This window comes from Motacilla alba, chromosome 17 (assembly GCF_015832195.1).
Source record: "Motacilla alba alba isolate MOTALB_02 chromosome 17, Motacilla_alba_V1.0_pri, whole genome shotgun sequence".
In the NCBI taxonomy this organism is placed as follows: Eukaryota; Metazoa; Chordata; class Aves; order Passeriformes; family Motacillidae; genus Motacilla; species Motacilla alba.
In genome coordinates this window covers 10,043,687-10,070,975 of record NC_052032.1, presented here as the reverse complement: position 1 = coordinate 10,070,975, position 27,289 = coordinate 10,043,687, and the positions used below count along the sequence as shown (strand labels likewise).

Below are 27,289 nucleotides of genomic sequence, written 5' to 3'. Positions count from 1 at the left end.
TTTTCATTTATTACTAATACAGTCCTCTTAACTATGATTTATTTGTTAAACAAAGTGCCATAATCCGTCACTTATTCATCTTAATTTCAGCAAAATTAAAGTGGTCGCTGTTATATTACACCTAATTGCACTTGCAATGAAAAGAACGGAGATGTTAATCAAAATAAATTGAAGATAAACAATAAAATCATTAAATCTTTGCTGCAGTAAGTGTAACTAATCAGTTTTGACTTGAAGCGACCGAACACAAATAATGAATCTGTCAGTGAAGACGCGCTCATTAAATCCAGCCTGGTCCGCCCGGGTCCCGCAGGCAGCCCCGGCCCCGCAGCCCCCGGGGACCGCCGGGCAGGGGACAGCGCAGCCAGGCAGGGCAGGGTGCCACGGACCGCCCCGGGAGCAGGCGGGGGTGCGAACGCCACAGGTACGCAGAACTCCGGCAAGCACCGCCAGCGCCAGGGAAACAGGCTTTGTTTTATTCGGCCACCGGCAGGGCAGAGAGTAGGAGAAGGGGGGAAAGGGAAATGAAACCCACAAACTCAGAGGCAGTAAGCACTTGGTTTTAAAACTTACCAGAAGTATTAGTTCCATAGCAGATCAATGCAATTGGCATTGTGTTTAACAATATATGTTAAATAACATGTTTTGCAGTAGTACGAAATACTGATTATAGTCTTGTGCTATCCCCACGGAGTAGGGACAATGCCTGGATTAGCAACAGAAGCTGTTCATGTCCTCATTGTCTTTCCAGCAGTTACCACTTCTGGCCTTGCTACCTCATTACAAGGGGCAAAATGGGCACTCCAGTTATTTCCAAATATGTTGTTACACTGGCAAGGAGTCCTGTATCTGAGCAGCCTGGTGAGCTGAGCTAGAGCAATCAGCACTTTCTACTTCAGCTTTTAAATTGTTTACTTAATGATTTCAGTTTCCCCAATGGAGTATTAGTGAGTAATCACTGGTTAGCAGGAATTTACATGGCAAGGAGCAATTTCTCTTAAAATAGTTTTGCGCGATACGCCTTTGTCTGCTCAGAGCCAGCGGCTCAGTGCAGATACAAAATACAGGCAGTGCTCCTGCCTTCAGTCTCACTGAGCAAAGTCATCATTTGCTTGAACAGTTAGCAGTTCCGAAACAGAAGATACTGGTCTGGATTTTTATGTTTCCCCTCCCTGTATTTTATCAGTCATTTGACTTATTTACCAGTCTTACTGCGCTTTTTTCTTATAATTTACTTAAGCAATACAATTCAGCTTTAAGTGTTGATCAGCACAAAGGATGTCTGCCTGGCCCCTGGGATCAACATAACCAATTAACATTTTACAGTGCCGATGCTTTCTCCTGTATTTTAAACAGTGGTCAGTACAAATAAGTCATAGTTTAACAGTTAATATGCTCTAGCTCAAGTATATTTGAGAATTACACACATTTTTAAGCTTATTTTTTACTGTCTCTGGATAAGAAATGGACAAGATAACCCAGTGCCCTCTGAGCAAGAGGCTAATTTCACCTCAGTTTTCTCTTTCTTTCTTTCTTTCTTTCTTTCTTTCTTTCTTTCTTTCTTTCTTTCTTTCTTTCTATAGTTCATATTTGAGTCAAAAGACAATAATCATGGGACAACAACCCCCCAAATTCAGGGTTGGATGACTACTAAGCAATTTTTCCCTCTGTTTTTCCCATACTAGTGTGATTTGATATCTGTGAATAATTACCCTTTATTTTTTTAATAAAAAGTCTAGCTGATGGACCTTTTCGTTTCTGTTCTGCATTTTCCCAGCATTTATAATGTTTAACTTGGGACTTGACATCTCTCAAGGTGCTCATTTGGAATGATTTATATGAGCTTTGTTAGTTCAGTGGCAGGTGGGTAATTCTAGAAATTAAATATTACCTGGTTTTTATTGATATAAGTACTTAACAGAAGTAGTAAACATTACTATTCCTAATTTCTAGGAAAGGTAATAAAAATATAAACTGAAAAGTGGCTAGCAGGATAGGAACCAGGTAATGATAAAAAATTACCGAAAGGATGGACCTGATCCTTCATTAGCCAAAAACTCCTAGAGGCTGCAGTCAAAATCTGCCTTGAATGAAAATGATCAAGGGCTTTGGAGCTGTGGCCTGTATAAAGTTAATCTGAGAATCTTATTCCAGTTGCTTTCAGCAGGTCTGTAAAAAATATTCCCCAGTACAAGTGGCACTAATTGGACCCCATGTCGGGAGGCCTTGCAGAGGAGCTCACGATTGAATGGGCCCTGGCAGTGAACTCCCTCTCCTGCCTGCTCGCGGCTCCGCCAGGTCACGGCGCAGCCCCCGGGGCGATGCACGAGGTCGCTTTCCCCTCGCTGGTGCTCTACCTTTGCTGGAGGGAGAGTACTGCCATATTCAGGCTTCTCAATGCATTACTTTCTGCTTGCTCCGTATTTCAACCACCCTTTCTGGGCTTTTTTTTTTTTTTTTTTTTGTTTTTGTTGGTTACTGTAAAGTGTTTTGGACGTTCTTCAAGTGCAATACATTTGCAAAGCAGAAGCATTGACCATACACGGTGAGAAGCTGAATGACAGGCAGTACGTATATGGTGATTAAGGAAAGAGTGGGGGAAGACTGCGGAGCAGGAAAGAGGGCAGGGATTCTGTTTAGTCCCATTTTGAACAGCAGATGATGATGAGGTATCTACAAAGACATTTCAAGAACACAAAATGAGATTTCACTTTCACAAACAGGAGAAGACAGGTCCAGGATAAATAAGTAGATCTGACAATTGGAAACATAGGGATGATAGCTGAATCTGTTTGACTGTGAGATTACACCAAAATAAGACTGGATTGGAAGGGGGAGAAGGCAGCAAAAAATACAATTCCACTAAATGTCTTCAGAGAGTTGGAGACGTGATGTCAGGATGAAGGATAAGTGTACAAATTATTACAGAGGCAACTGAAGAACCATGAAAAGACAAGGTCAAGGAAATCAAGAAAGACAAGATGTCAAAATCTGGAATTCAGTCAAAAATCCTGAATGATGAAATGTAAAGGCGGACAAAACTGAAATAGTATTTCTCAGCTTTAACAGAGAAGCCTGTGCTGTACACAGATCAGCCTGCCTTGGGTATTCACCCCTTAGAGAGAGGGTTTGTGTGCATGTAACACACCTCTCATTCTAGATCTCTAACCCCCAGCCCACAGCCAGACTCATTGCCTTGTGTCCACGCCTGTGTGCAGCACCCCAGTTTGACAGGCAGCGAGTGACTTCAGAGAGCAGCACAACTGCGACAGCAACTCTGACACAAGGCAGCTGAGGGTTGGAAACAGAAGTGTTTCTGAAATACAAGCATGTTCAACTGTATCAGAATGTAATTTTGAGCATAACAATGTAAGATTATAAACTTGACAAAGAAATAGAATTAATTTAATTCCCGGGACCTCTCAGTTACGGAAAATCATGCAGACTTGAGCAACATGTACTCTCTCAAAAAACACTGCAGGTTCCCTTTCCTCAAATGTTTTTCAGAATTTGGTAGGCTTTATTTCAATAAACTATCAGACTTATTACTGTTTTTCCATTTACTGTTTCTTGGCTGGTCACTTTATAACATCCTTAGGTTTCCTTCCAACAGTTTTTGGTTATCTAATAGATAGCCAAGTTAATGAAAGAACATCAGTCTCCTCAAGGTTCACTTCACAAACCACAGAATTTTTGGCCAGTTTGCTGATTCTGGAATCATTTTAGTCTAGAAGGACAACATTAGATAATGTTCAAACTGCAATCTTCCTAATTGTGAAAACCAGTGTATTCTCCAGAGTATTCCCAGGAGAATATAAAATGTCCCACTCTATCAGTGGCCTGTCTAACCCAGTGGCCTGTTCCCAGAAAAGATGAGTCCTATCAGAACACACTGAGCTGCCAACCCTATAGAGAGAAAAGGCACTTGCAGAGGGGGATTGATGCCCTCCATTTTGGGGTAGGATCCCAGGCCATGAGAGCAGTCTGTTTCTCCTGGTAACAGGCCAGCCAGGGAGCCCAGACTGCCCCGGCTCCTCACTGCACAGCCCAGGTCAGGCCAGACCCCCTACACCTCTAGCACACGCATGCCTCACATTTACTCCTCATTCTACTACTGGTGTCCCCTGAGACCATTTTAAGTTGGAAATGAGTGCATTTTAAAACACTGAAACAGCTTTGTACATTTGGAGGTCACTACACTGGAGGGCTGGAGAAGCATGTCCTTTCAGAACATGACTCCAAATTCTGATCACATCATTCCAACTTAAGGGATGGGCAATTTTATTTTAATGAGTTTATATTTCTTATGTATATGGATCTCTGTGTTGACATTTCCAGATTACCCTTCACAACTTTTAGGGGGCAAATGCTTTCTGCTTTACTATGTGTACTGATTTTAATCAGATTGTCTGTTCTCGTTGGTAATTCAGAAATTTCTGTTTGAAATCCCCTTAGAATTTATTTATTTACTTTCCAGTCTTAGGAGCCTATTTTTAATTAAGTTATGAATTTGTTCCAGCACATCTTTTAATTCCTGTGTTTGACAAAACCTCTTCTATATTACATAGCAGGAGAAAATTTAGTATGTCTATTTTACCCTAAATTCAGTGTGGAAATGCTAATGCAAACAAGCCATTTACCTTTGTTTCAGTGTCACAGTATTCTCATTAGTTTTCTTACTTTTCTACCAAATAGCCCACTGGACTTATAAAATGTCTTGCAGGCTTGCTGGTTCTTAATACTTGAAAAAATCTTATTTTCATGTCAGGCTATCTGCTCCTCAAATCCTCTGTCATCCTTCTAATCTCCACTGGCTATCTCAGCCACTGTGTTTTATCCCTATTGACTTCACAAGTTATAATTTTACCTTCAGAAAAATACACGTTTGACTATACAATCTCGGTGAACCTCCCTGCAGCCCTATGGCTTGTTTTTGCTTGTCAGCGTCCGTGTTTGTTTGGGATTATGCGTGCCTTCTGCTACCCTGTTATGGTTGCTCAAGTAGCCTCCATGCTGAGTCGAAGGATTTTAATTTCCTCACTTCTGACTTTAGGGTCTTTTTAACTAGCTTCCTCATTTTTTGTACAATCTCTCCCCTGAGGATGTTGAAGTTAATTATATTGTGGTCACTATTACTTAGTGGTTCAGCTTTACTTACTTTATAAACTAACTCCTGTGTATTACTTGAGAGGCTTTTCTTGACTTAGTTCTTTATAGCTCTACGATTAAAACAACGAACATATGTATCAAAACATTTTTTTAACATCCTACAGGACTAACTGGAAAGTCTAGAAAAAGGTGAGTACTTACAGGGGAATTAATAACAAGGACCAAGAGCATTAACCCTGGTGAAATACCACCCAGTCTTCATTAAGTGTAAGAGCAGGACAAATCAAACCGCATTTAACGATGGCTCCATTTAGAGGCAGCAGGACAGGAGCATACTGGTATCCCCACCTTATAATTTTAAATTATACCACAAAAGTGTCAGAACTAGACTCAAAAGAGCATTTCCAGCAGGATGTTATCCCCATTTTAGAGAAAGGAAGCATATTTGCTGGCTTGCAGTACTGCCTATTTAAAGTTTCTCTATCGAATTCAGAGGAGGTTGGTATTTGCTGGCTCATGGTATCACCTCATTATACCTTGATCATGTATGGTAGCAGTAATTACACAAATAAAATTGACTTTTTGTGAAGTATAAACTAAGTGTCAGTGTCTAGGTAAGTGCACTTTGGGTTGTGTTTGGATTTTACCCCCCAAAATATAATGGGATCATTAGCATCAAAGAACTAATTAAAGTAACATTTAGAAATAAAGCACCACTCTTTTTTTTTAAACAATGCCCACAGGTTCAGAAGAAAGCTATCCTGTACTGTGGTACTGAAGAATAATGCTACATGTTTTAAAAAAATTAAGTAAACTACAGACACCAATAATGACAATATAAAGACAATCCCCAAGTTAGCCAAGAATCTCTGAATTCTTAATATGACCAGACTTCTTCCCCCACCAGGTGCAGGACATCAGACACATCTTACCTGAACTTCTTGGACAAAATGGGAGTACAAACAAGAACAGACAGATCTGGAACTTACTCACACCAGTATCAGTCCGGGGTAACATTACTGATGTCTTCTGAACATCAAAGCAGGCAAATCAGTAAAAGAAATTTGTAGGCCATCAACTCCATTTTATGTATTTAAGCTCCGAACAGTTACTGCCTGCCTAGCACTAGCTGCTGCCAGAAAGGTAAGTTGGAATGTCATGCTTCAGCAATCATATGGAATACACTCACATAAAATGAGTCTAAATTACAAAAGACTCAGACCCCTACCATTCAATCACTGTTATGCTTTTGAAGATTGTAGAAATTTAAATATTTGATGAATTTTCTACATAGCAACATGAACTAAATCTTGATTTTAACACTGTACAGTTCAATTTTGATATCAACACATACCTTCCCATTGTCCAAACAACCAGTTTACATTACAGAAGTGCCACTTGATGTTTTCTTAGTAACAATTTCAAAATAATAGCTTATGACAACATGTTGTCTGATGACAACTTAATAAGTAGTGAGCCATCAATAGTTATCATGTTCCTCCCATGCTGTGGCAGAAAGGATAAGGGATTCCTCCTTAGAAGGGCAGTGCAGCTGACACTGCCAGTGGTCTTTTGATTTACGGTCATTGTAGTGACTACATTTGAAGCCTGGCTCAAAACATGCTTTAATTTTATACAAAAAAAACCTTATTTTAATTGCTACTAGAAACTCTGAAATTAGGATCCCATCAACTCCGTGAGATGGGGAAAACACAAAGAAAATAACACTGCCTACACCACGCTTCACACCAAGATTTTATTATTCTTATTTCTAGAATGAGTGCAACAAAATACAACATGTTTCAAATAATAAACATCACCAAGTTAGAAACACTGCATTTTATAAATTCCTTGTTCTTTTGTTCATTCATTTATTTGCTCACACCTTCCTTTCTTACTTCTTCTTTTATCTCTTTCTTTTTCCTTCCCTCCCTTTCATGCTCCTACCAGCTAAAGCTGGGCACTGTCGTACAAGAGTTTAGTATCATGTGAAGTAAGACTTCCCTCTGCTCCAACAACTTACGTCTTGCTGTTCTGGATTTCTCCTAAGAATCCTTGTTCTTCCAGGCTCATTAGTAACTTAGAGGGACTTGAATGTAGCAGTCTGATTTACATCAGTGATCTTATTCCTTTCAGCTCAGGAGGGTTATCTTTTCTGTGACAAAGGCTATCACAGATATGAATAGCTATTTTCATACTGGGCTTTTTTTCGTCTAGCTGGAATCACACCATCATAGATTTTGCCTCATAAATCTGACTTCACTTTATAGAGCAATAACGGTACAGTCAGCACTCTGCCATCACAGCAAGGTGAACAGAGAACAGTAACTTAGGTCAGTTGCTTCTTTATTATTGGCAGATGAAATAGTGTCTTCAACAGCTTCAGAGCAAGAACCAGGCAGGCAGTGTTTGTGCTGGGGAGGCAGAGCCGTTCCAAGAAGCCAGAGCCAGAGGATTTTTGCAACATGCAAGGATGGGTCTATAAGCCCCAGAGTAAAGCAAACCACTGAGCACTAGGTACTGTTATTATCTACCTAGTGTTAATTTAAAGCGCTTGGGTGAAAATTTGGAGAATGAAATATGTGTGAGACCGTATCAGGCAGCAGAAACACAGGAGTTCTGCTAACTCTGGTAGACTGCAGGAAGAGGAGGACAAACACTGTAAAGCCCATTCCATCTAGTTACAAACGCATTTTAAAAACTGGGACCAGTGCTGCAGAACTTTGTCTGTCCCTTTGAAAGATGGGCATTTCAAAAGATTTGAGTGTTTCACCAGTTTTCTTTACCTTTCCTATGCTTTTTCTTCATTTCACCTCCTGGTGTCTTTGGTAACACACACAGGTATGTTTATGGTGAGCTGGATATATTTTGGGTGCAAAAGTCCTGTTATTGGCTAGAGAGTGCTCTGAGGTGAAGGTAAAGGTAAAAGCCTAACACATATAACAGGAAGAGTTTCTGAAATTAGAGAAGGGCTGTGTTAGATGACACAGGCAAACAGATCCAGCAGGTGAGAACACAAGTGATTATGGGGAAGATGCTGGCAGGAGACAGCGTAAAAATGGTCTCTGCACACACCAAACATGAAACAACCAAAAAAAGGTGTCCATTTTTTTACCACAATACTTTTCTAACCACTGACTTCCTGAAGCCAAATGGGCTACTTCTCTCTTACGCAAACAATGGAATCAGTAAAGGGAAAAAACCCATTCTTCTGATGGAAAAATCACTGCACAGTTAAAGACAAAACCCAGATAGTTCTCATAGACTTTTTGCTAGTTTCCCCCTAAAATTAAATAACCAATTCTGTTAATCATGAGAGATTCTGATGAGGAAGATGTCTGTTGAGAGACAGTAGCGCAGGGAAATGTTTGCCATATTTAGATCTCCTTTCATTAAAAATGAAGAGGCCATTTCAGGTCAATCATCTTGAGCTCTTTTCTTTAGGGGAATGACTCTCCAGCATGGCTCATTACATTAAAGGATTTCACAGGCCTGAGTTATAGCTATTGGTATAATCACAGGTATCAGAAATAAGAATAGTTATTTCTTATTTCTTTGTGAATGGAAAATGAAAAGGTCATTCAGTGTATGGTACTTCAAACACTTGAAAGGGAAAGTATTTTACTGCTTGCTTAGCTTTTAAGAGGAAGCCTACAGAGGGTAGAAGCAACGACAGGTAGACTAGAGGAATACTGAGAAATTATCTTAACAGCCAGCTATCAGGTTAGGAAAGCTAAACCCTGACAGAATTAGTTCTGGCCAGGGATGTCAGGGGCATTAAGAAAAGCATCTATAGGTACATTGACAATAGGAAGAACAGGGGAAAAGTGGATCCTTTCAGGAAGGGGATGGGGGACATGGTTACTCAGGACATGGAGAAGGCTGAGATGCTCAGTGATGGTTGTGCCTCGATCTTCACTGGCACATCTTCTGGCCACACTGCCCACACTGCAGAGACAAAGGCAGGACTGCGAGAATGAAGAATCACCAGGTGTGGGAGGAGATCAGGTTTGAGACCCTCTAAAGAACCCGAAGGTGCACAAGCTCATGGGAACTGAGATACTTCCACAGTCCTGAGAGAACTTGTGGATGATGTTGCCGAGCCACTACCCGTTGTATTTCAGGGGACAGGGCAATCCAGCAATGTTCCCCCTGATGGGAAGGCAGGATGATCAGTCTCACCTCTGTGCATGGAGCACTCCTCTTGGAAACTATGCTGAGGCACGTGGAATATCAGGAGACGACTGGTGACAGTCAGCACGGAGCTGTGGTCAATGGCTCAATGTCCAAGTGGATCCCAGTGCCTGATCCCACAAAAGCTGTTAATTTGAAGCAGCATCCGTGGCTGAGAAAACACACTAATTTATTGGAGGCTGTGAGAGACTTCTACATATTTTCAGATTCTTACACTCTTCCTTAAACATCTCCTAGCATCCAGGAGAAGGAATGCTTTGGATTTAACTCTTTGGTTATGTTCTTGTAACAGAATTTTGGTGGTGATTTTTCCCTTTTTTTTTTTTTTAATGTTTTCTTCTGTATTTTCTAAAGATCTGTTTTAATCTATGCAGTTACAGATTATTGTTTCTTAACTTGTAATGGAAAACTAGTCAGTGTAACCTATTTCCATCCATACAAACAGGTACATAGGCTGATTTAAACATCTCTCTTGTTTCAGGGCATAAGCAAATGTCTCTGAGGGTAACCAGCTATCCTAACAATGCCTGATGAATCCCAGACTGGGAGCATTAAGAACAGGCTTTTTTCTCAAGTAACATATGTGAACACTTCTGGAGGCTGTTTGCCATGACCTGATCCATAACTCATGAGGCTCATTGTTTGATAACAACAAGAATTACAAAATCAAGGTTGATGAAATAACTTCTGCTTCACATCTAAAAACCATCTTTAATAAGCTTTTCATTGGTTTCTAAACATGGGTAGAGATATTAATCCACTGACAAACTGGGAAAAACATACATGAACATTATAATCAATGTTAGTCAGATAGCAGGACATTCTCTTCCAAGGCATACCCTTTTAGAGGAAGCTTTACTATTGATCTCTAAAGTCAGCATTTTCCCCTTGCCATTCTCATTGGCTGAAACGCAGCAGGGAGAATCTCCCCAGTAAATTCAGGTTACACTGTGCTTCAGCAGGGCTGTCACGGTGGAGCAGAAACAGTAACTGTGTTCTTGTGTACATTTGTTGCTGTGAGTGTGTTATATATTAAAATACAGGCTCAGCCACCTTCACCAAATCCATCCTAGAGTATCAGACCTCTATTTCTAAGGCATTGAACTTAGATGCTCAGGTCAATCTGGAAGCATCCTAAGGCTTTCACCAAGCTTTTAATTCCTGGATTATTTTCTTCTGCCTGAAGTTTCCCTTCTGCTTCCCTTTTGTTTGCTACTAATGCTTCATCTCTTCTGGGAGGGTGATTCACAGTTAATCAGCTCATCTATTCTGAGCCGCTCACAGCCAGGGCTCCGCGGCCAGGCCAGCAGGCATCGCTGGAACCCCTCGCTCTCCTCGGGGGCTTTGCTGTCCCTGCTGGCCTGTCACTGGGACACAATTACATCAACCATTGGGCCAGCTGCAAACGGGGGGGCAGCGACAATTGCAGAAAATGGGATTTCGGGTATCTAATGAGCAGCTTATTTACATGAATAAGCCAGGTAAAGCAGGGGAAAAAAAGTTTTACAGCTTGAAGCACAAATTATTATTAGGCAGGTAGAGAGAAAAATTTCCTGCACTTGAACAGAAACATCTACATTATGTTTAACATTTTTGCCCCACTTTCTATTCCACAGAAAATATAGTTTTCACAATTTGAACAAATATTTAAATATTCAGTGTTTACTCAATTGAGATTTTGAATGAATTCTCCTATTTTATTATCAATATTTGGGGAGTACAAGCATGTTCTGTATCGTGAATTCTGGAATACACCTGACTTTGCTTGCTCCATATATACAAAACACAGTTAGAAAGCACTCTACAAATTCCATATGAGTGCCTGTTTTGTCTTCTAAGTAGAAGACATTCTGCATGCTCATCCTGTCCTCACCTTTCTGGTTTCCTCTGACTTAGCATTACCAGATTTACAAGCTCACACCTGTTTTATTGGGCAGTCTTTTAAACACAGCTTCCATACACTGAATTTGCATGTTGTCAGACCCATTAAGTGTGTCTTCTTTAGCAAGGACAGAACCCCTCAACTTTCCATACACATGCCCATTTATTTTTATTAATTAAACTCATCTTAATTAGCTGTGAATCTGATGTAGGTAATCCTCTTCCTGAAACACACTACAATATTGGTTTTCAAATGTATTATCTCATGCTTATCCCATGACCCATGTGAGTGTAACATCTCCTGCTCAAAAGTTCAGGCATACACCTGCACGAGACCCCGGCTGAGAAACTGTTGATGAACGGGTACCAACATGAGGATGCCGTTGTAATTCTTCCCTGGGGTAGGAAAATGTGCTCATTACAAATCAGTCACCTACAAAATAAATATTTCACCAAGACATATTCAAATGAAGTGGCCAAACTCTATTTTTCCTGACATTTGACAGTTACCAGCCACTATCAGCTCATCCACCACCTCAGTTATCCAGCCCAGTTCACAGAACCCACCTTTTGTGTCTTGTTAACTGGACTGAAGGCATACTTCCCAACCTCTCACTTTCTCTGGGAGAGGGTTTAAACTGTTCATTTGAATCACCCAGCCTTTTATTCCTTAGTATGTCCAGTCTAAAACTTTAACATATAAACCAGTCTACTATTCTTGCATACATGTCTCCATTAAATATTTATCACATCTGTTCATATTAATACGCTTACCTTTAAATCTTTAAAAAGCTCACTACACAAAACAGACCAAAACTAAAATTGTGAGTCTGTAGCTCTGCCTCTTAAATTTAATGTCAGTCCATGCTCCAAAAAAGGAACCGGTGATGAAATGTAACAGTGGTGAAATGTAAGAAATTCTGTTAGCCACTCCTAAAATGCTGGGGTTTTCCACATTGTTATTTTACACTGCATCAGCATTGTGTTTACCAGCTTCCTTATTTTTTAACTCATTACTCACCATAGGGTTTTTTTGCTTTTGCAACTGATTTGAACAATATTCCTCTAAACTCACCACCATTTGATGGTTATATGTGCATCCCTTAGCGCACTGATATGTTTAAAGGGTTAGACTATCCCTGTCTGAACACAGTAATTTTGGTTACAAAACCACTTTACATGGGTTGGGAATGACTGAAGGAGGCAGGGAGCAGCACAATAGATCAAACAGTGACTCAGGGCTGGGGACAGGTATATCCACAGCACAGAACAAGCCAGGGCTCCACGCTGAGGTCTGAGCTTACACATGGCTGCTGTGGCAGAGGCTGTGGGTGGAACCTGTGGTGGAAGCACCTCATCTCAAGTACTCAAATTAGTACCAGAAACACTCCTCCTCATCTCCCCAAACATGTCTTTGACTTACTGTAACTGTGAATAAATCTTCCAGGACTTTTTGCATAGTGTTTAACACGTTTTAAATTTATTATTTGAATGAGGGTGGTATGATTTTTCCTACTCAGGCTCTCTGGGGAGCGAATGGGACATTAAAGGATCTCGGATGGGATATACTCTCTCCCATCTTTCTAGCTGATTAGGTTCTTCAGCCAAGCCCTTGGTGTCCAAAGTGATTTGCACTTTGGAGGCCTTTTAAAGACAAATTTTAAATTCTTTAATTTCTCACTGTAGGTCATCCTCAACTCTGAATAAAGTTAAAAATTGCTACATTATACTAGAAATCCTCCAAACCTTCCTGAAAACTTCCTGTAAATCATGTTTAATGAAATAGTTGGGTACCTGTTTGTTCCTGTTTGCCAACTCCAACATGGCATGTTTCAAAAGCTGTCTATCTGCGATTTTTGAGTCAATGTAAGACATGTTTTCAGCAGACTGCATTCCGTTTCTGAGAAATCTCCAGTCCCCTTTATGACCTTGCTTGGCTTGAGATTCTCTCTAGTCATGTTTTACTGTCTTTTCAGCTGCTTTGGTCTCTGTGCCCACAGTGCACAATGTTCTGTCACAGCTCTGCCAGGCACCCCTCCCTCTGCCTCTTTCCTTTGACTTCTGCAATCCTTGGACATCGAATACCTGCTCCTGCCTGAGACTCCGGCCTGTGCCCATGGGGACGGCTCCCCTCTGCACCGCGTTTTCCAAGATGGGCAGTCCTGCTCCTCATCTGGCCTGGATATCAGTGGATATTCAGGGCTCGGGATCAAGCAGTGACGCGGTTTGGCCCCGTCAGTCCCGGCCTGGCCCTGCTGTTCGGTGTCACTCCAGGCCGCTCTTCAGCTGCTAAATGCGGCGGGCAGCTGAGGAGGCCTGAAAGGAGCACGGCTGGTCCCGCCTGGATCTCCCTGAGGGGAGCGGGGTCCCTCAGGCCGCGGGGTTCCTGCCTGGATCTCCCTGAGGGGAGTGGGGCCCGTCCCGCCGCGGGGTTCCCGCCTGGATCTCTCTGAGTGAGGGGAGCGGGGTCCCTCAGGCCGCGGGTATCCCGCCTGGATCTCCCTGAGGGGAGTGGGGCCCGTCCCGCCGCGGGTATCCCGCCTGGATCTCCCTGAGGGGAGCGGGGCCCGTCCCGCCGCGGGTATCCCGCCTGGATCTCCCTGAGGGGAGCGGGGTCCCTCAGGCCGCGGGTATCCCGCCTGGATCTCCCTGAGGGGAGTGGGGCCCGTCCCGCCGCGGGGTTCCCGCCTGGATCTCTCTGAGTGAGGGGAGCGGGGTCCCTCAGGCCGCGGGTATCCCGCCTGGATCTCCCTGAGGGGAGCGGGGCCCGTCCCGCCGCGGGTATCCCGCCTGGATCTCCCTGAGGGGAGCGGGGCCCGTCCCGCCGCGGGTATCCCGCCTGGATCTCCCTGAGGGGAGCGGGGTCCCTCAGGCCGCGGGGTTCCCGCCTGGATCTCCCTGAGGGGAGCGGGGCCATTCCGCATTGCCATTGCCGACCCCCGGCACTCCCGGCCACAGTCACACGCGCAGGATAGGTCGGGTAGGAAGGGACTTTTTGGGGCATCTGGTTCAACCTCCCTGTCCAGACAGTCATGAGAACACATGGTACAGGATTGTGTCCTGACGGTTCTGGAATATTCCCCGTGAGGGAGACTCCACATCCTCTTGGGACAATTTGTTCCAGTGCTCGGGCACTCGCGCAGTGAAGAAATCCTGCCTCGTGTTCGGGCGGAACTTGCTGTGCATCAGTTTCTGCCCGTTGCCTGCTTTCCTGAGGCTCGGCACCACGAGCAGAGCCCGGTCCTTTGGCTGACGGTTGCCCCAGACAGGGACACACCGCCCGCCCCGGGCCCCGCCGCACTACAGCTCCCGGCAGCCCCCGCGCTGTGACTCGGCCGGGGCGCCGCGGCGCGGGCCGGGATGGAGTGAGGGGCGAGCGGCGGACAGAGCGCGGCCCTGCGGCCCCCGCCCGTGTCTCGCTCCGCCCCGGGTCTATGCGGCCCCCCGGAGACCATGGGATCCAGGATCAAGTGAGTGCTCTCCGCAGCTCTCCAGCCCCGCTTCAGGCCCTCGGGAGAGCGAGAAGGGGGCTGACTTCCCCGCCCTCCCTCCGCTCCGTGTGAGGCCGCGCGGGCGGGACCCCGGCCGAGCCCGTGGGCCTCGGGTTGGGCGAGAAGGAGAGGGAGAAGGAAGGAGAGAGAGCGCTCCCTGCCCCGCCGGCCGGAGGGACGGGCAGGACGGGTCGTCGGACCCCAACTCCGGGCGGGACCCCGGCGGGACCCTCCGGCCCTGCTCCCGGAGAGGGGCGAGAGCCGACCGTGCCTCACACCCAGCCCGCTGCCCCTGCCGCTCTGCGGGCCAGGCGGGGAGCGCAGTGCAATGTTATCGGTGCAGGCCTGAGGGAGGGCGGGGGTGCCGTGTTGGGAACATCTTCATTGCCAGCACAGCCGACGCCTGTTCGGGGGTGTGGAGGGGTCGAGGGAGTGCAAATTTCTTTGCCCAGAGTGTGCTGACGGAAGGGCTGCAGTCTGGCTAGGAGATAGCCAAAGTGCATTAGCAGAGGGGTTTGGGGGAAGGAGAGGAGTGATGCAAGTGATTGACGTGCTGGGCCTGCAGATCCATGCCCGCAATGTTGGGTGGGTTTCTTTTTATTTTTAACTTTCATAAAATTGGTGCTTGATTTATTGGTAAACCTTGTTGGTATATTTGGTATAGTCACTTTAAAAGTCGCAGTTTGTTCATGTGCCATTCCAGGAAAATTCAGTTCCTTGGACACAGGTAGAGGTGTAATAAAGCTATTGCCGAGCAGGGAGTGCTGACATCTCTGTATGTGAAAGGGTTATAAAGTGGAGAGATCCAGGAAGATCCTGTTTTATTCAGCAAGTGCTGTTGAGCACTTGTTTTTCCTTCTTGAACACGGTGTTCTTCGGGATTACATTGGGCTTTAACTTTCCACTTGTTTTACTTGAATGCAAGACTGGAGGGGACATAGTTTGTGTGATGACACATCTTCATGTTCCCAAGCCCATAGGCTGGATAGATGAAAACATGTCTCTTCAGCCAGGTGTTTTAGAAAAACGTAAGCGGATAATGAGTGTTTGTAGTGATAGCACTGTGGCAATTGGTTGGTTCCAGAAAGGAATGAACCTTTCTTCCTTTCTTCAGCATACTGTGGGCACGAGTCTTGCACCTTTTTGGAGTATGTGTTCCCAACTGCTGCTGCAGAGAAATGAAAGCCTGAGAAACTGGTTAAACTCTTGCAGTCAAATACAGTTGAATACAGAATTGGAAACTGGATGTATTTTGGCAGTAGAGCTGACTGTATCTCTGACTTGCACCCTCAGACCCTTCAGCAGTCACGCTTGCTTGGATCACTTCAAGATTATGATCCAAAATTACTTCTTATGATGACCTTATCTTAAATATTTTAAGAGGTTGATGCTTACTTTAAATGCAGTTTGTTTTGTGGTGCACACTGAGTCCACAGGCTGTGTTTGCCATCTTTGGGTTTGTGGTTGCTGATTGGACTTCAGTGGCTTTGAGGAGACTTTGCTAACTGAGAGTGTCGTCAGGCAGGTGAGATGCTCGCTGTCAGGGAGATGTAGCTGTTAGAAATACTTCGTGCAGCCAGTGCAGGCTGGACTTGCACTGGCTGCACGAAAGACTTCTTCTGTGCTAAGTCTTTCAGTGTGGACTTGTCTTTCCCAATCGCCAGAGTAGCAGAGGTAATAAACCCAGGTAAACATTGCTTTTCGTTCTTCTTGGACTTTGTGAGAAAGCATTTTGTCCGCTGAGTGATTAAGCAACTTTGCCTTGAGCAACACTTAATAAACAGCTTTTTTCCACTTTGGACAGAACACTGTGCCTGAGTAGCGTAAGGACAAAAATTCAAAACAGTCTTAAAATATATAGAGCGAGAGAGCCTGTCTGAGTAAGTGGCTTTTCTGGTCTGCCTTTCTGAGCTGGATGTTTAATCCAGCAAAGACTTTATGTTGGTAAGTAACTTCCTTATTGGGACAGCTTGGGAGTGTGAATGGGAGAACTGTTTGTTAACTGGGTAGGGTGAGTCTCCTTTAGGGGTGTCCCCAGTATGTGCTGGAGCCCCAGTAAACATCCAGCAGGCAGATCCCTTGCTTCTTGCAGTAGATTGATAACTACGAGGGGTATTGAACCTCTTGGCACAGGATCCCTTGCATGCACTGTGATAGGCTCTGCATGGAACCGGGGCATATCTGTCAGTTAGACTTCTGATGCCCGTATAATAATGAGTCATTTGAGTGAAAGATTGCTTAGAGAAAAGTATCAGTAGCTGTATCAGACTGAAGTGAAAGAAATCAAGGAACTGCCAGCAGTCCTGTAAGCTTTTGGCTTCTGCATAGCTGCAGGCAAAAAACAAAAAAGCTAAATTGAGTGTTGTGCTGGGTTAATCCTCTGTTGGGGCACGTCTCAGGGAACGTGCCAGGCACTCGGTGCCAGGCACTCGGTGCCAGCCAGGTGAGGCAGCATAGGAGCCCTGTTAACCTGCTGCTGTCACTGCTCCCGAGCCTCTGGACTCCATGTTACAGGACAGAAAGGATTTCTTATTTATTTACGTTAAATAATGTGTCAATATCAATCTGTTCATGAATGGCGTTGCACTGTACAAACAGTTGGCATGTCCCTTTCCAGAGGTGCTTGTATTTCACTGGTGACACAATAGATGCCAAGTGTGCATCTGGGAAAGCTTTCAGAGATTTAACAGAACATTTGTTATGTACTAAGATGAAATATTATCTACCTAGGGAATACCAGGCAAAAAAGTTAAATATATGGCAATTATTCAGGGCTTTGCTTATAGTTTCTGAATTGAATTAGTGATTACAGGTTTCTGCTAATAATTTTCTTTCTGCAAGAGTTGAGTGACTAAATCTTGTTGCAGGACAGCTAATTTTCAGGCAGCGTCAGACTCTTCTCTTATGCTTCAGTACTTTAGCAGAATGATATTTTTTGTCATAAGTGCTATTACATTTTCCTATGTGTACCAAAAATGCTGCTGACAGAATTGAGATAGGCTGTCAATATGTAAAGTACTTCCAGCCATCCAGCTTCAGAGAAGGGCTTGATTTAATTTTATTCTGAATAAATCTCTTACAGTTTGGTAAAAACTACATTTTTTGATCATAAAAGGTGCATAAATATCTTATTTGAAAGATCTTATTTCAGTGTAAAATTGAATTTCATATTGATTGCTTTGAAAAGGATGTTATTTCTAAGATCGGATATTTGAAGTAATTCATACAACTAGCATTTATCACAGACATATTATTTTCTCATAGAGCTCCTTCCTAAGTTAGTGTTTACAAAGAACTATTGCATTTCCTTCTGAAATGACCGAGTTCTCAAATACGTGAGGTGCTGTGTCTCTTTGTAGCTCTGTGTCCTGTGTATTTTTTAATTGCATCTTACTGTTCACTTGGTCAGTGACCGTGGGTCCACAAGGGATTTTTGGGAGGAGGGAAAACTCGCTGTGTGTTCAAGGCTCTTGTGCTGTGGAGGATTGCTGGGGCTGGGGTTTCTGTGCAGTTCTCAGGTGACATTGGACCATAGAATACACATTTCTGATCATGTTTATGCTGTATTTGCAAACTGTATGAAGTCTCATGGTGACTTGTTTCCTTAATGCCTCTGAAAAGTTATAAAATATCCCCAATCCAACAATGACTTCATTCTCACACTGAGGTGTTGGTTGTTGAATGCAGCCTTTAATACTGGATTTCTCACTTGGGAAGGCTACTTTAATTTCACTGTTCATAGAAATAAATGGACGTTTGTCATGGAAAATTAAAATACAAAATGTGATGTCTTTTTGTCTGAAAGGTTTGGAATATGGTCTGTGCTCCTGCCAGCTGTGTTACCCGCTACTTTCACTGAAGAATTTGAACCGGGGTTCTAACATAATACTAAAAAGGTGTTTGTTGTTTTAACCATTAGCTGTAAAAATAGAAAGTTTATAAACTTTTAATTAAGGAAACAGGGTGCTAAAAATAAAGACACAAACAAGGAGGGTATGATAAGGCTGCTCAGCAATGTATAAAAGGAAAAATACATTTCTGGTGCTTTGTGGGTGTCGTTCCATCCTCACCCCGTAGCGTGGCTGTGGGAATGGAGCTAAACCCCAGGATTTGCAGGTTATGGGCTGCAACTTGAGTAGCACAGCGAGAATTATGCAAGTTTGCTTTTATATTGCACAATAACAGCTGACTTTGGATTTCTCATAACTTATGAGTGCAGTTTTCTGAAAAAACAGCTGCTTAAGACAAATCAGTTGGGAACTGGTGGCAAATTAAATTACCATTAATTGAGTTGTGAACCATTGTTGCTCCTGAGAGGTGCTCTGTAAAACTGAGGAGTGTGATCCTGAAAGCAATGGTAGCTTTTCTGTCAGTTTAAATAGGTGTGGGGTTTGGCTTAGAGCCACTTGAGTTAGGCTGAGTGGGCCTGTGGCACGGTTAGAAATGTTTCCCTTAATCCTTTTGGTGTTAAAGTAGGATTTAAAATAATAGAAATTCTCTGAAGAGTTAAGCTGAACTCCTTGACGTGCTTATATGTTTGGTTTGAAATGTTGGGTAAGATGAGTTTAATTTTTAAATTATCATTCCGTTAGGAGTTCTAGCATATGTATTTATGGGTTTTGTCATTATTTTTGTCCTTAGCTGTAAGGAAGTTACAAAATTCACAAGTAAGTTATACCACAGCAATTTTCTACTGTTAGTTTGCATTAACACATAGGAGGCAATATTATCACTATACAAGCAGCTGTAAATTTGGAACAGTAATTATGCAATTTTGATTCTTGGTTTTAACCAGAAAGTCTAAGAATAGCGTGTCGCATGTTCAGACCTGCAAAATCCTTATTTCAGGATTACAGTCTTTTTAATCTCACAAAAAATATCTGGAGTAGCTATAATTGTTAGTCAGGAATTAAGTCAAAATATTCTTTCTTATACAATCACCTGCTGCCTTTGCATGCTCATTACAAGACGTAATTCCAGAGCATCACTTAGAGAGTTACATTAGTAAGAACAGAAAATATACACTGAATTGTTTGTTTTGTGGTGATATCATTCACTTTTTACTTTTACTACTGGTATATGTATAACTCTTGAGCAAAGTAAATCTCTTTCCTCAAGCATAATTTACATCTTCTAGCTCAATTTGGTGTGGTTTTTGACTGTCACACTTCTTTCCATGCATCTGGCAAATTCCTGGAGTTAAGGCTCTGGAGTCTCACGAGACCAAACCTCGTGCATTTGTAATATTCTCCAGCATGGCCTTTTTTTGGCAAAGAGGTAGAAATATTTTGACAGGTATTAAAAAGGGCACTGTCTTCATCCTAAATACAGCCTCTTAGGTTTCTCAGTAGTGTGTGCAGAAAGTGATTTTGCCTCCTCTTGACTGCATCTCCTTTTTTTCCCCCCGGCTTTTCCTGGGCAAATAGATGTCATGAAGTTGAGCTCAAGGGTCGCAGTAGTGAAAATGTGAATCTGGGTGCTGTTTGTTCAGTGTTGGACAATGTGACTTTTCAGTTGGGTGAAAAGTTCCCAATACTTTTTTTTTTTCCTGAAAAAATCCCTGTATTTAGCACCTTACAAAGGTCTGATGAGAAATCATTCAAGGCCGTAAACCAAGCCTTGGAGATTCTCTAGTTGTTATTGTGCTGTGTGCATGCTGGGAACCCTTTCTGGCTGCCTCTTTGCAAATGCACTTAAACCACATTCTCAGTGTGCTAAAAACCTTCTTTTGTTTCAGACAAAATCCAGAAACTACCTTTGAGGTGTATGCAGAAGTGACCCACTCAGGAGTCAGTTGCATCGGGAAAGGTACTGCTTTGCCCTCTTTCTACCTATTTATTGGCTAAAACTGTTCTTAGGGACCATTTATTGTAAGATAATGAAGTATATTTAACGTTATGCTGTTCTAGCTTTTAAAAACACCTTCATTACTGGTTCTGTGGAATCTTTTACAGTTAGGACTAAAAATTAGAAATTTGTGTTTCTGTACTGGTTGTGACAATTTTCAGGTTTGTTTGGCTGTTTTGTCTCTTTTTGTCTTTTGAAGTAGAAATAACTCTTTTCTTGATTAGGTTGAAAAAGTAAGTGCTTTTGCAGACTGGTATTTGCTGCTCATGTAAAAAAGGGTAGTTTTAAACCAAAAAAAATTCTCCTAAAACATTTTGTTTGGAATTTGTTTTTACTTCCTCTTTCTTACTTGTCTACAGAAGTATTTTTATCTGCTCCCAGAATTCTCACTTTGATAAATGACTGGAAATTAGGCATGGAGGCAGCTTATGATTTGGTTAACTGTTTTTACCATTGTTATCAAGTCATAATTACACAAGTATTTTTCTGTAATATTATTTTTGATAAGTATTCCTATGTTTATGGTGGAAAAGTTCCATAACTGCTGAAACCAACATGTAAGTACATTTGGGAATTTTTGATTGCACTTTTATCTCACCTGAGGAACTTCTTCAAATAAGCAGGAAAAGCAAAGGTTGAAATTCATAATGCCAAAATTCAGTTCAAGGTACCGTGAGGGTTCAGTCTCTAGAACGATACAAAAAGGAAGTTTGTCAAAATTAAATAATTACGGTTAGTCAGCATGTAGTGCAGTAGTATTTCTTTTGTCTTTTATTAAGCAATCACGTGTGTGTGGTAGATATGGTGTGATAACCAATAGAAAGGATTTTTCCATTTTATTGACTGGAAAGCCACTTACCTCCTTTTATATCTGTATTTGTTACAGTCTGCCAAAGTCAAATAGCTGCAACTCCTTCCTTGCCTGCCAGAGCCTCCAGAGGAGTTGTAGCTGGAATACAGTTTTGGCTTGTCCTACTGCTCTGTGCCATCACAACTATTTGATGTAGCTGCAGGAGCCCTTTTAATAACTGGTCTTTGTTTCTGCACATCTGACCTGGGTTCTAGTGCCAGAAAATCTGAACAAATTTGACCATAAACATTACATTGTACAGTACTAGTGTCTGGGTATAATCTTCTCTTTGAAGTTTGTTTGCATCCCCCTGGAGGGATTAATTCCCTGCTGTGGGAAGGTGGGTTAAAAAGCACGGAAACTACTTTACAGGTTTTTAATTGGAGAATTTAGTATACATTTTGTTCTATAAACCAACTGATTCTGTGGGAGTTTCACTTAGTTGTGTTTTTAGGTTTGTTGTATGCACTTGTAGGTGCAAAATCTTCAGAAATTCTTTTTAGGGAGTGAAAAAAGAATTTTAATAATTGTTTTTACTAGCCATATATTTTGAAGTTACTCTCTTTAAAGAATCTTTTAAGAGATTTTCCCAACCGATTTTTTTATAGTTAAGAGGTGCTCTTTATTCTCTGAAGCCTGAGATTTGTGTATACCCAAATATTTTGTCCTTCTGTTTTGAATGAAGGTTGTCTTGTTCTCTGCAGTGTCAGCTGTATCCCAGGCTGATCACCATTCCAGAAATACACCTAGAGACCTCCATGTAGTCTGTGTCCACTTTTTGGCTGTCTGTTCCATGCCAAAACCCTAAGAATGTAGATTCACTTTGTTCTTTTGCACTCGAGGAATGTTACATGTTACATGGCAAGGAGCAGCTACTGTTGAGAAAAGTAAAATGCATTAAAGTTGTGTAAGAAGCAAATTATCAGGCAGGACTGAAACTATTTCTCTCCTGTTTAATTGGTCCCAAAATTAACTAAGGCAGCTGGTTTTGAAGTTTGTATCTAGTATAATAGTGTGTTGATACTTACAATGCTCTTAATTCTGGTACCAGTCTTCTGACTTGGTCTTGAGGAGAAAGAATTGCTCCAAAGCTGTAACTGTCCTAGTCTGGGGGATTGTCTGGCTTGTGGGAAGGTAAAACTTGCCTCCATTTTGTTATTCAAAAATCTGTGTATCTGTCGTGCATGAGCCCCAGCTGGCAGCTCAGCCCCACGCAGCAGCCAGCTCCCCCAGCCACGGTGGGATGGGAGAGCAACTTGGAAAAGTGAGAAAGTAGCAAAGGATGTTTCCATGTGACCCTGAAGTATCAACTGAAATTTGAAGCTTCATTGTATTTCAAAGCTCACAGTCAACTGCAGAAGAGAAAAATCTGTTCTGGATTCCACAAAAGAATATGCAATAAGCCAAAATGCAATAAACCAGACCGAGTTCAATGGAGGGCTGCAAAGGTGGTGGGCGAGCTGAAGCATTCAGTGAGAGGAGGCACGAGCGTGGGCTGGTGCAGCCTGGAGGAGGCTCCAGGGAAGCAGAGCAGCAGCAGCAGCCGCCTTGCCCCGGCCGTTCATCGGGGCGAGCTGTCCAGGCTGGCCGCGTGCTGCGTGCAGTGACAGGCTGGAGCAAGGGACGTTCTGAGGGATGTGGGGAACCTGTTCACCACGAGGAGTCAAGTATTCCACCAGGTCACTCAAGAGATGTTGTGCATCTCTGTCCTTGGAGGTTTTCAAACCAAACTGCTTCAAAACTATGAAGAACATGGTCTGACCTCGCTCGTGGCCTGTCTTTGAGCAGGAGGTTAGACTAGAGACCTCCCAAGGTCCCTTCCTGCCTCAATCATCCTGTGATCCTAAGATTTGATTCATGGAAGTGTAAGCTTCAGGATCAGCTGGGGAATATTTTGTACGTTTAATACAGTACAATGAGAAAAATGTCACTGAAACCAAAGAAGTTGAAAAAGCAAACATTGTTTTATTCCAGTCCAGGCAGAACTTTGCTAAACCACAGTGAAATGTGTGAGCTGAGAGTGGAAATGATCACTGGATCAGCTTGCTGTGCTCTCAGTGTCCTTTCCCCTCAAGATGGTTTAGAAATAATAATCAATCATCTGTGCTCAGCATTGTGTATTTTTGGTACATGGAATCTTTGGTAGATTATACAATTCCAGCATTCAGTTGTATTTAAAGGTGTTTTTTGTGCTTTTCTTTGTTGAATTCACAGGTGTTACTTGGAAACTTACAGATTTTCCCACTTAAGTAAATATGATGTCTTTTTTTGAGAACTGTGAAGCAGGATAGCTTCAACTCTGACTGGCCACATGAAGATGAATATTTCTTATTAAAAATATATTTCCTTAGGAGAAGACAACACCAAACCATTTTTTCCCTTAATGGTTGGTGTTTCAATGGAAGTTGGTAATTCCCCTTTCAGAGAGGACATGTATTTGTCCTGTTCTTCCTTTTATTGCCAATGTACCTATAAAAGTTCTTGTTGTCCTTGGTGTCCTTGGCCAGGTTTACTTCTGGCAGGGCTTTAGCTTTCCTAACCTAATGCCTGGCTGTTCAGGCAGTTCCTCTGCATTCCTTCCAGGCCGTATTTCCCTGCTTCTGTCTCTGGAAGCTGCCTGGTTTTGTTTAGTTTGTCCAGGAGCTCCTTGCTCATCCTTGGAGGCCTCCTGTCCCCTGATTTCCTCCTTGTAGGGATGCGTTGCTCTGGAGCCTGGAGCCTCCTCACCAAAAGTGAGAAGTTGCAAAGTAGACCAGAGCTTGTGTTTTTACAGGGCAGTACATGGAATTTGTCTAGTGAGAAATCTGCGTTGTGTGTGTCAGGTATAAGTATGTCAGCCACAGGAACTTTGCAATTCTAATACTTCTCACCAGCTCCCACACATTTACTTTCAGAAAAAGAGGGGGAAAGAGCCATGGTTTTATTGTAAAAATGAAATATTTTAGGGAAAATATTGGCTCAAAGTAAAACTAATAAGTTTTGTGTCTCTGGTGCGTGATCTTCTCTCATGCATTGGAATTGTTACGTGATGTGGATAATTAAAAGCTTTTTATGAAAAACAGCCATTTTACTGGATTTATTTTCCTATTTTTAATCTCTGTGTAAAGGAAGGAAAAAAGCCTTTTATAAGGTTGTGATTTTTGTATTTGTTGGGGCATTTCATAATACTGAAACTTCACAGAAGCTGAGGTAGTACATTACCAAGAACTTTTATTGTTTCTTTTACAGAAGATAACAGCTTAAGCTCACTTGAGCACTCCTAGATATCCAGTTCTGTGCTATTGACACATTGTAGAAAAGTGCATCGCAACTGTTTCCTATGTTTTTAATCTCAGCCAGAAGATTGTTTTGTGCGGGTTTTTTGAGATGCAGAAGTAGAAAGGATCTCCTAGCAAATTTAGTTTAAATACCTTTATAAAGAAAGTGAAAGCCTACTGCTTGTGAAATTTTTCTTTTAACTTTCAAAGCACTTTATGATCTTAAAACTGCTGCAGATCATTCATCAGAAATAGGATGTGACAAATTTAAGGCTGTTGCTGGACTTCAGCCAAAGATTCTCTCTTGTTAGAAAGGGCTGTGAGGAGAATTGTAGTCTGACTGTCAAACTGTTCATATAGCAAAAGAGAATTTGTTAGTCTAAAGTAACCGATCAAAATAGTCTCTGAAGTAAGAGCATTTGAAAGTAAATGCTCACAAGAGTAAAACACCCCCTACACCCCTGTCTGGGAGGACGTACCATGCTTTTGTGTGGGGTTTTTGTGTTCTTGCCAAAGCAGACATTATAAAAGTATGTCAAATCTGTAGCTTTACCATGTAGTGTGCCAAAAGGCCTTTCTCTCCAAGGACCTCATCTTTCATCTTTTTGTGAGTGTAGCATAAATTCTTGCTGTGTGTTCAAGGAAAAAGCTGAAATGGTTTAGTACAGCTAAAGGATTTCTTTCTGAGTGTTTTTTTAAAAACCATGGTAAGTTAGAAGCCTAAATGTGACCGCATGGACAAAGTGTAAGTATGTTAGAGTTTAACAAATGTTCACTGGATTAGGAAAGGAAATGTAGTTTATGCTACTTCTTTTATGGCAGAATTTAAAAGGTCTTGCTGTAAGACTCTCCATGTGCTTCTTTCTTTTCTGGAAAACATACCGCTAAGTTGAAAAGGGAGATGAATCTTAGAAGGAAACTATTAACTCTGAGGTAGTTTATCATTGTTTGAGTGAAAGGATGAAATTTGCATTTGAATTGGCTCCTAGAGTAGCATGTACTACTAATCTTGTTCCTACTAGAAGCTTGTGAGTAGTTTAAGTACTTCCTTCTTTACTTTTCATGTTCTAGCCTTGGGTTGTAATAGCTCTTTGCCTCCCTCCCCCCCTCCGCAGTAGATCACAAATGTATAACTTAAACTAATCCAAGTCCTTAACTCTACTGGGAGAAGTCACGATGTGCTTGGGCCTTAAAATTATCTACAGTTGTCACTGTGGTTTCTGTGTAGGACTTTCACAGGTAGAGAGAAGTAGCAGCTCTCTGTCTCTGGCAGACACACTGCTGCTCCCTACCATTATATTTTGTCATAGGTTATAATGTTACATAGCAGAGCGATGCCTCCTAAACTGATGAAGGATTTTCTTGAACATAAGCAAAGTTACTGGACTAGGATTAAGTTAAGAGTTGATCATTAAAAAGTTTGTAAACCTTACCCATGCACCTCTCAGAGCAGCCTTTATTTTTTTGAGATGAAAGCATTTTATTGGTTCTAATATGCCCATTCTGTATTGAGAAATAAAATGTTGAAGGTTTAGAAATAGCAAAGGAAGTGCAGAATTCAGAGCTCTTTCCATTAAATAAGGGCTTTCTGTGGAAGGGGCTGGAATGCCCATATCACGAGTTTTCCTATCCCATCTTTAGAGTGTTGTGTTGCTACACCGAACTTCCTAAAGTAGGATTGGAAAAGTAACCAAAGCTAAGTAGGTAGGTGGCATTTGGGAATTCTAATTCTCCTAAGCTGCTGCTTTGTTTTTCTGTTTCCATTTGATTGCTTGCTTCTAAGTACAAACAAGGTGGAAGATTTTAACAAAGAGCTTGCTGGGACTGCAGTGTCAGGGTAAGTCAATAGCACAGTTTGAGCTGTTTTTTGTGAAGACAGTTTACAGTTTGGTTCTTACAGTATAAATGAAATACAAAACTCAATTGGAAGAGAAACTCACCTTATGAAAAAATACTAGAATCTGTCATTTTGCAAGTCATCATACATTTTATCTAACACATTTTTAGGTGTATTCTTATCTGATAGTACTAGATTTAATTAACCTCCAAACCAGTAATATCAAATCTGACTGAGTGTTTCTCTGTTGCTGTGAGCTATTTTGTGGGAAGAGAGCTCTTTGGCCTTTTTGCTTCATGCTTTAACTACTTCTGTCTACAGTCTTTCCTATTTCACAAGTATTTACTAATCTGCAATATATTGCTATGCTGGCACTGTTTAACTAGACAGAAAAATTCAGCACAGAAAGTCTCACTCACAAGACTTTAAACTCTTTTGTTGATTTATATTTTTTTAAAGGAGCTTGACATCTTCATCAAGTTCACAGTGGGCCTGCTTTGTTTGCTTTCTCTTGAATGCTTGATAAGATTTTTCTTCTATTGTTTTGTGCAGCAAGGACAGAACTTGCCATGGCTGAGGTGGTTTTTTTGTAAATCCACAATATGGTCATTGTCTGCTGCTGAATAATTGTGACTGCTTTTTGTACAACCAGAACTAAGGCTTTGGCTGTGAACAGATTCCTTCTTAGCGTGAAAAGAGACTAATCCATGTAAATACAGCCCCAAAATAAAGCTTTACAGAAAAAGGGAAAGGCTGCTAAGCAGGAGGGCAGAGGTCAGCAATTTAACCTTTAACCTAACAAATAAGAAGCATGAAAGTTCCC

General features: G+C 42.0%; 1 protein-coding gene across 7 annotated transcripts in view; it reads left to right on the top strand.

Annotated features, from left to right (window-relative positions):
• The first annotated feature begins 14,466 nt into the window (after nt 1-14,466).
• The window catches only part of DENND1A (DENN domain containing 1A), a 152,091-nt gene continuing 139,268 nt past the window's right edge, over nt 14,467-27,289 (top strand). For 2 of the 7 annotated variants that reach the window (XM_038156105.1, XM_038156106.1), the window contains exons 1-2: nt 14,469-14,654; nt 20,413-20,483. In XM_038156105.1, the coding sequence (XP_038012033.1) occupies nt 14,638-14,654; nt 20,413-20,483 (88 nt within the window). In that variant the 5' untranslated portion in view covers nt 14,469-14,637. Of the gene's footprint in view, nt 14,655-20,412; nt 20,484-27,289 lie in introns of all 7 variants that reach the window. The other 5 variants (XM_038156104.1, XM_038156102.1, XM_038156107.1 and 2 more) reach the window with 5 other exon arrangements.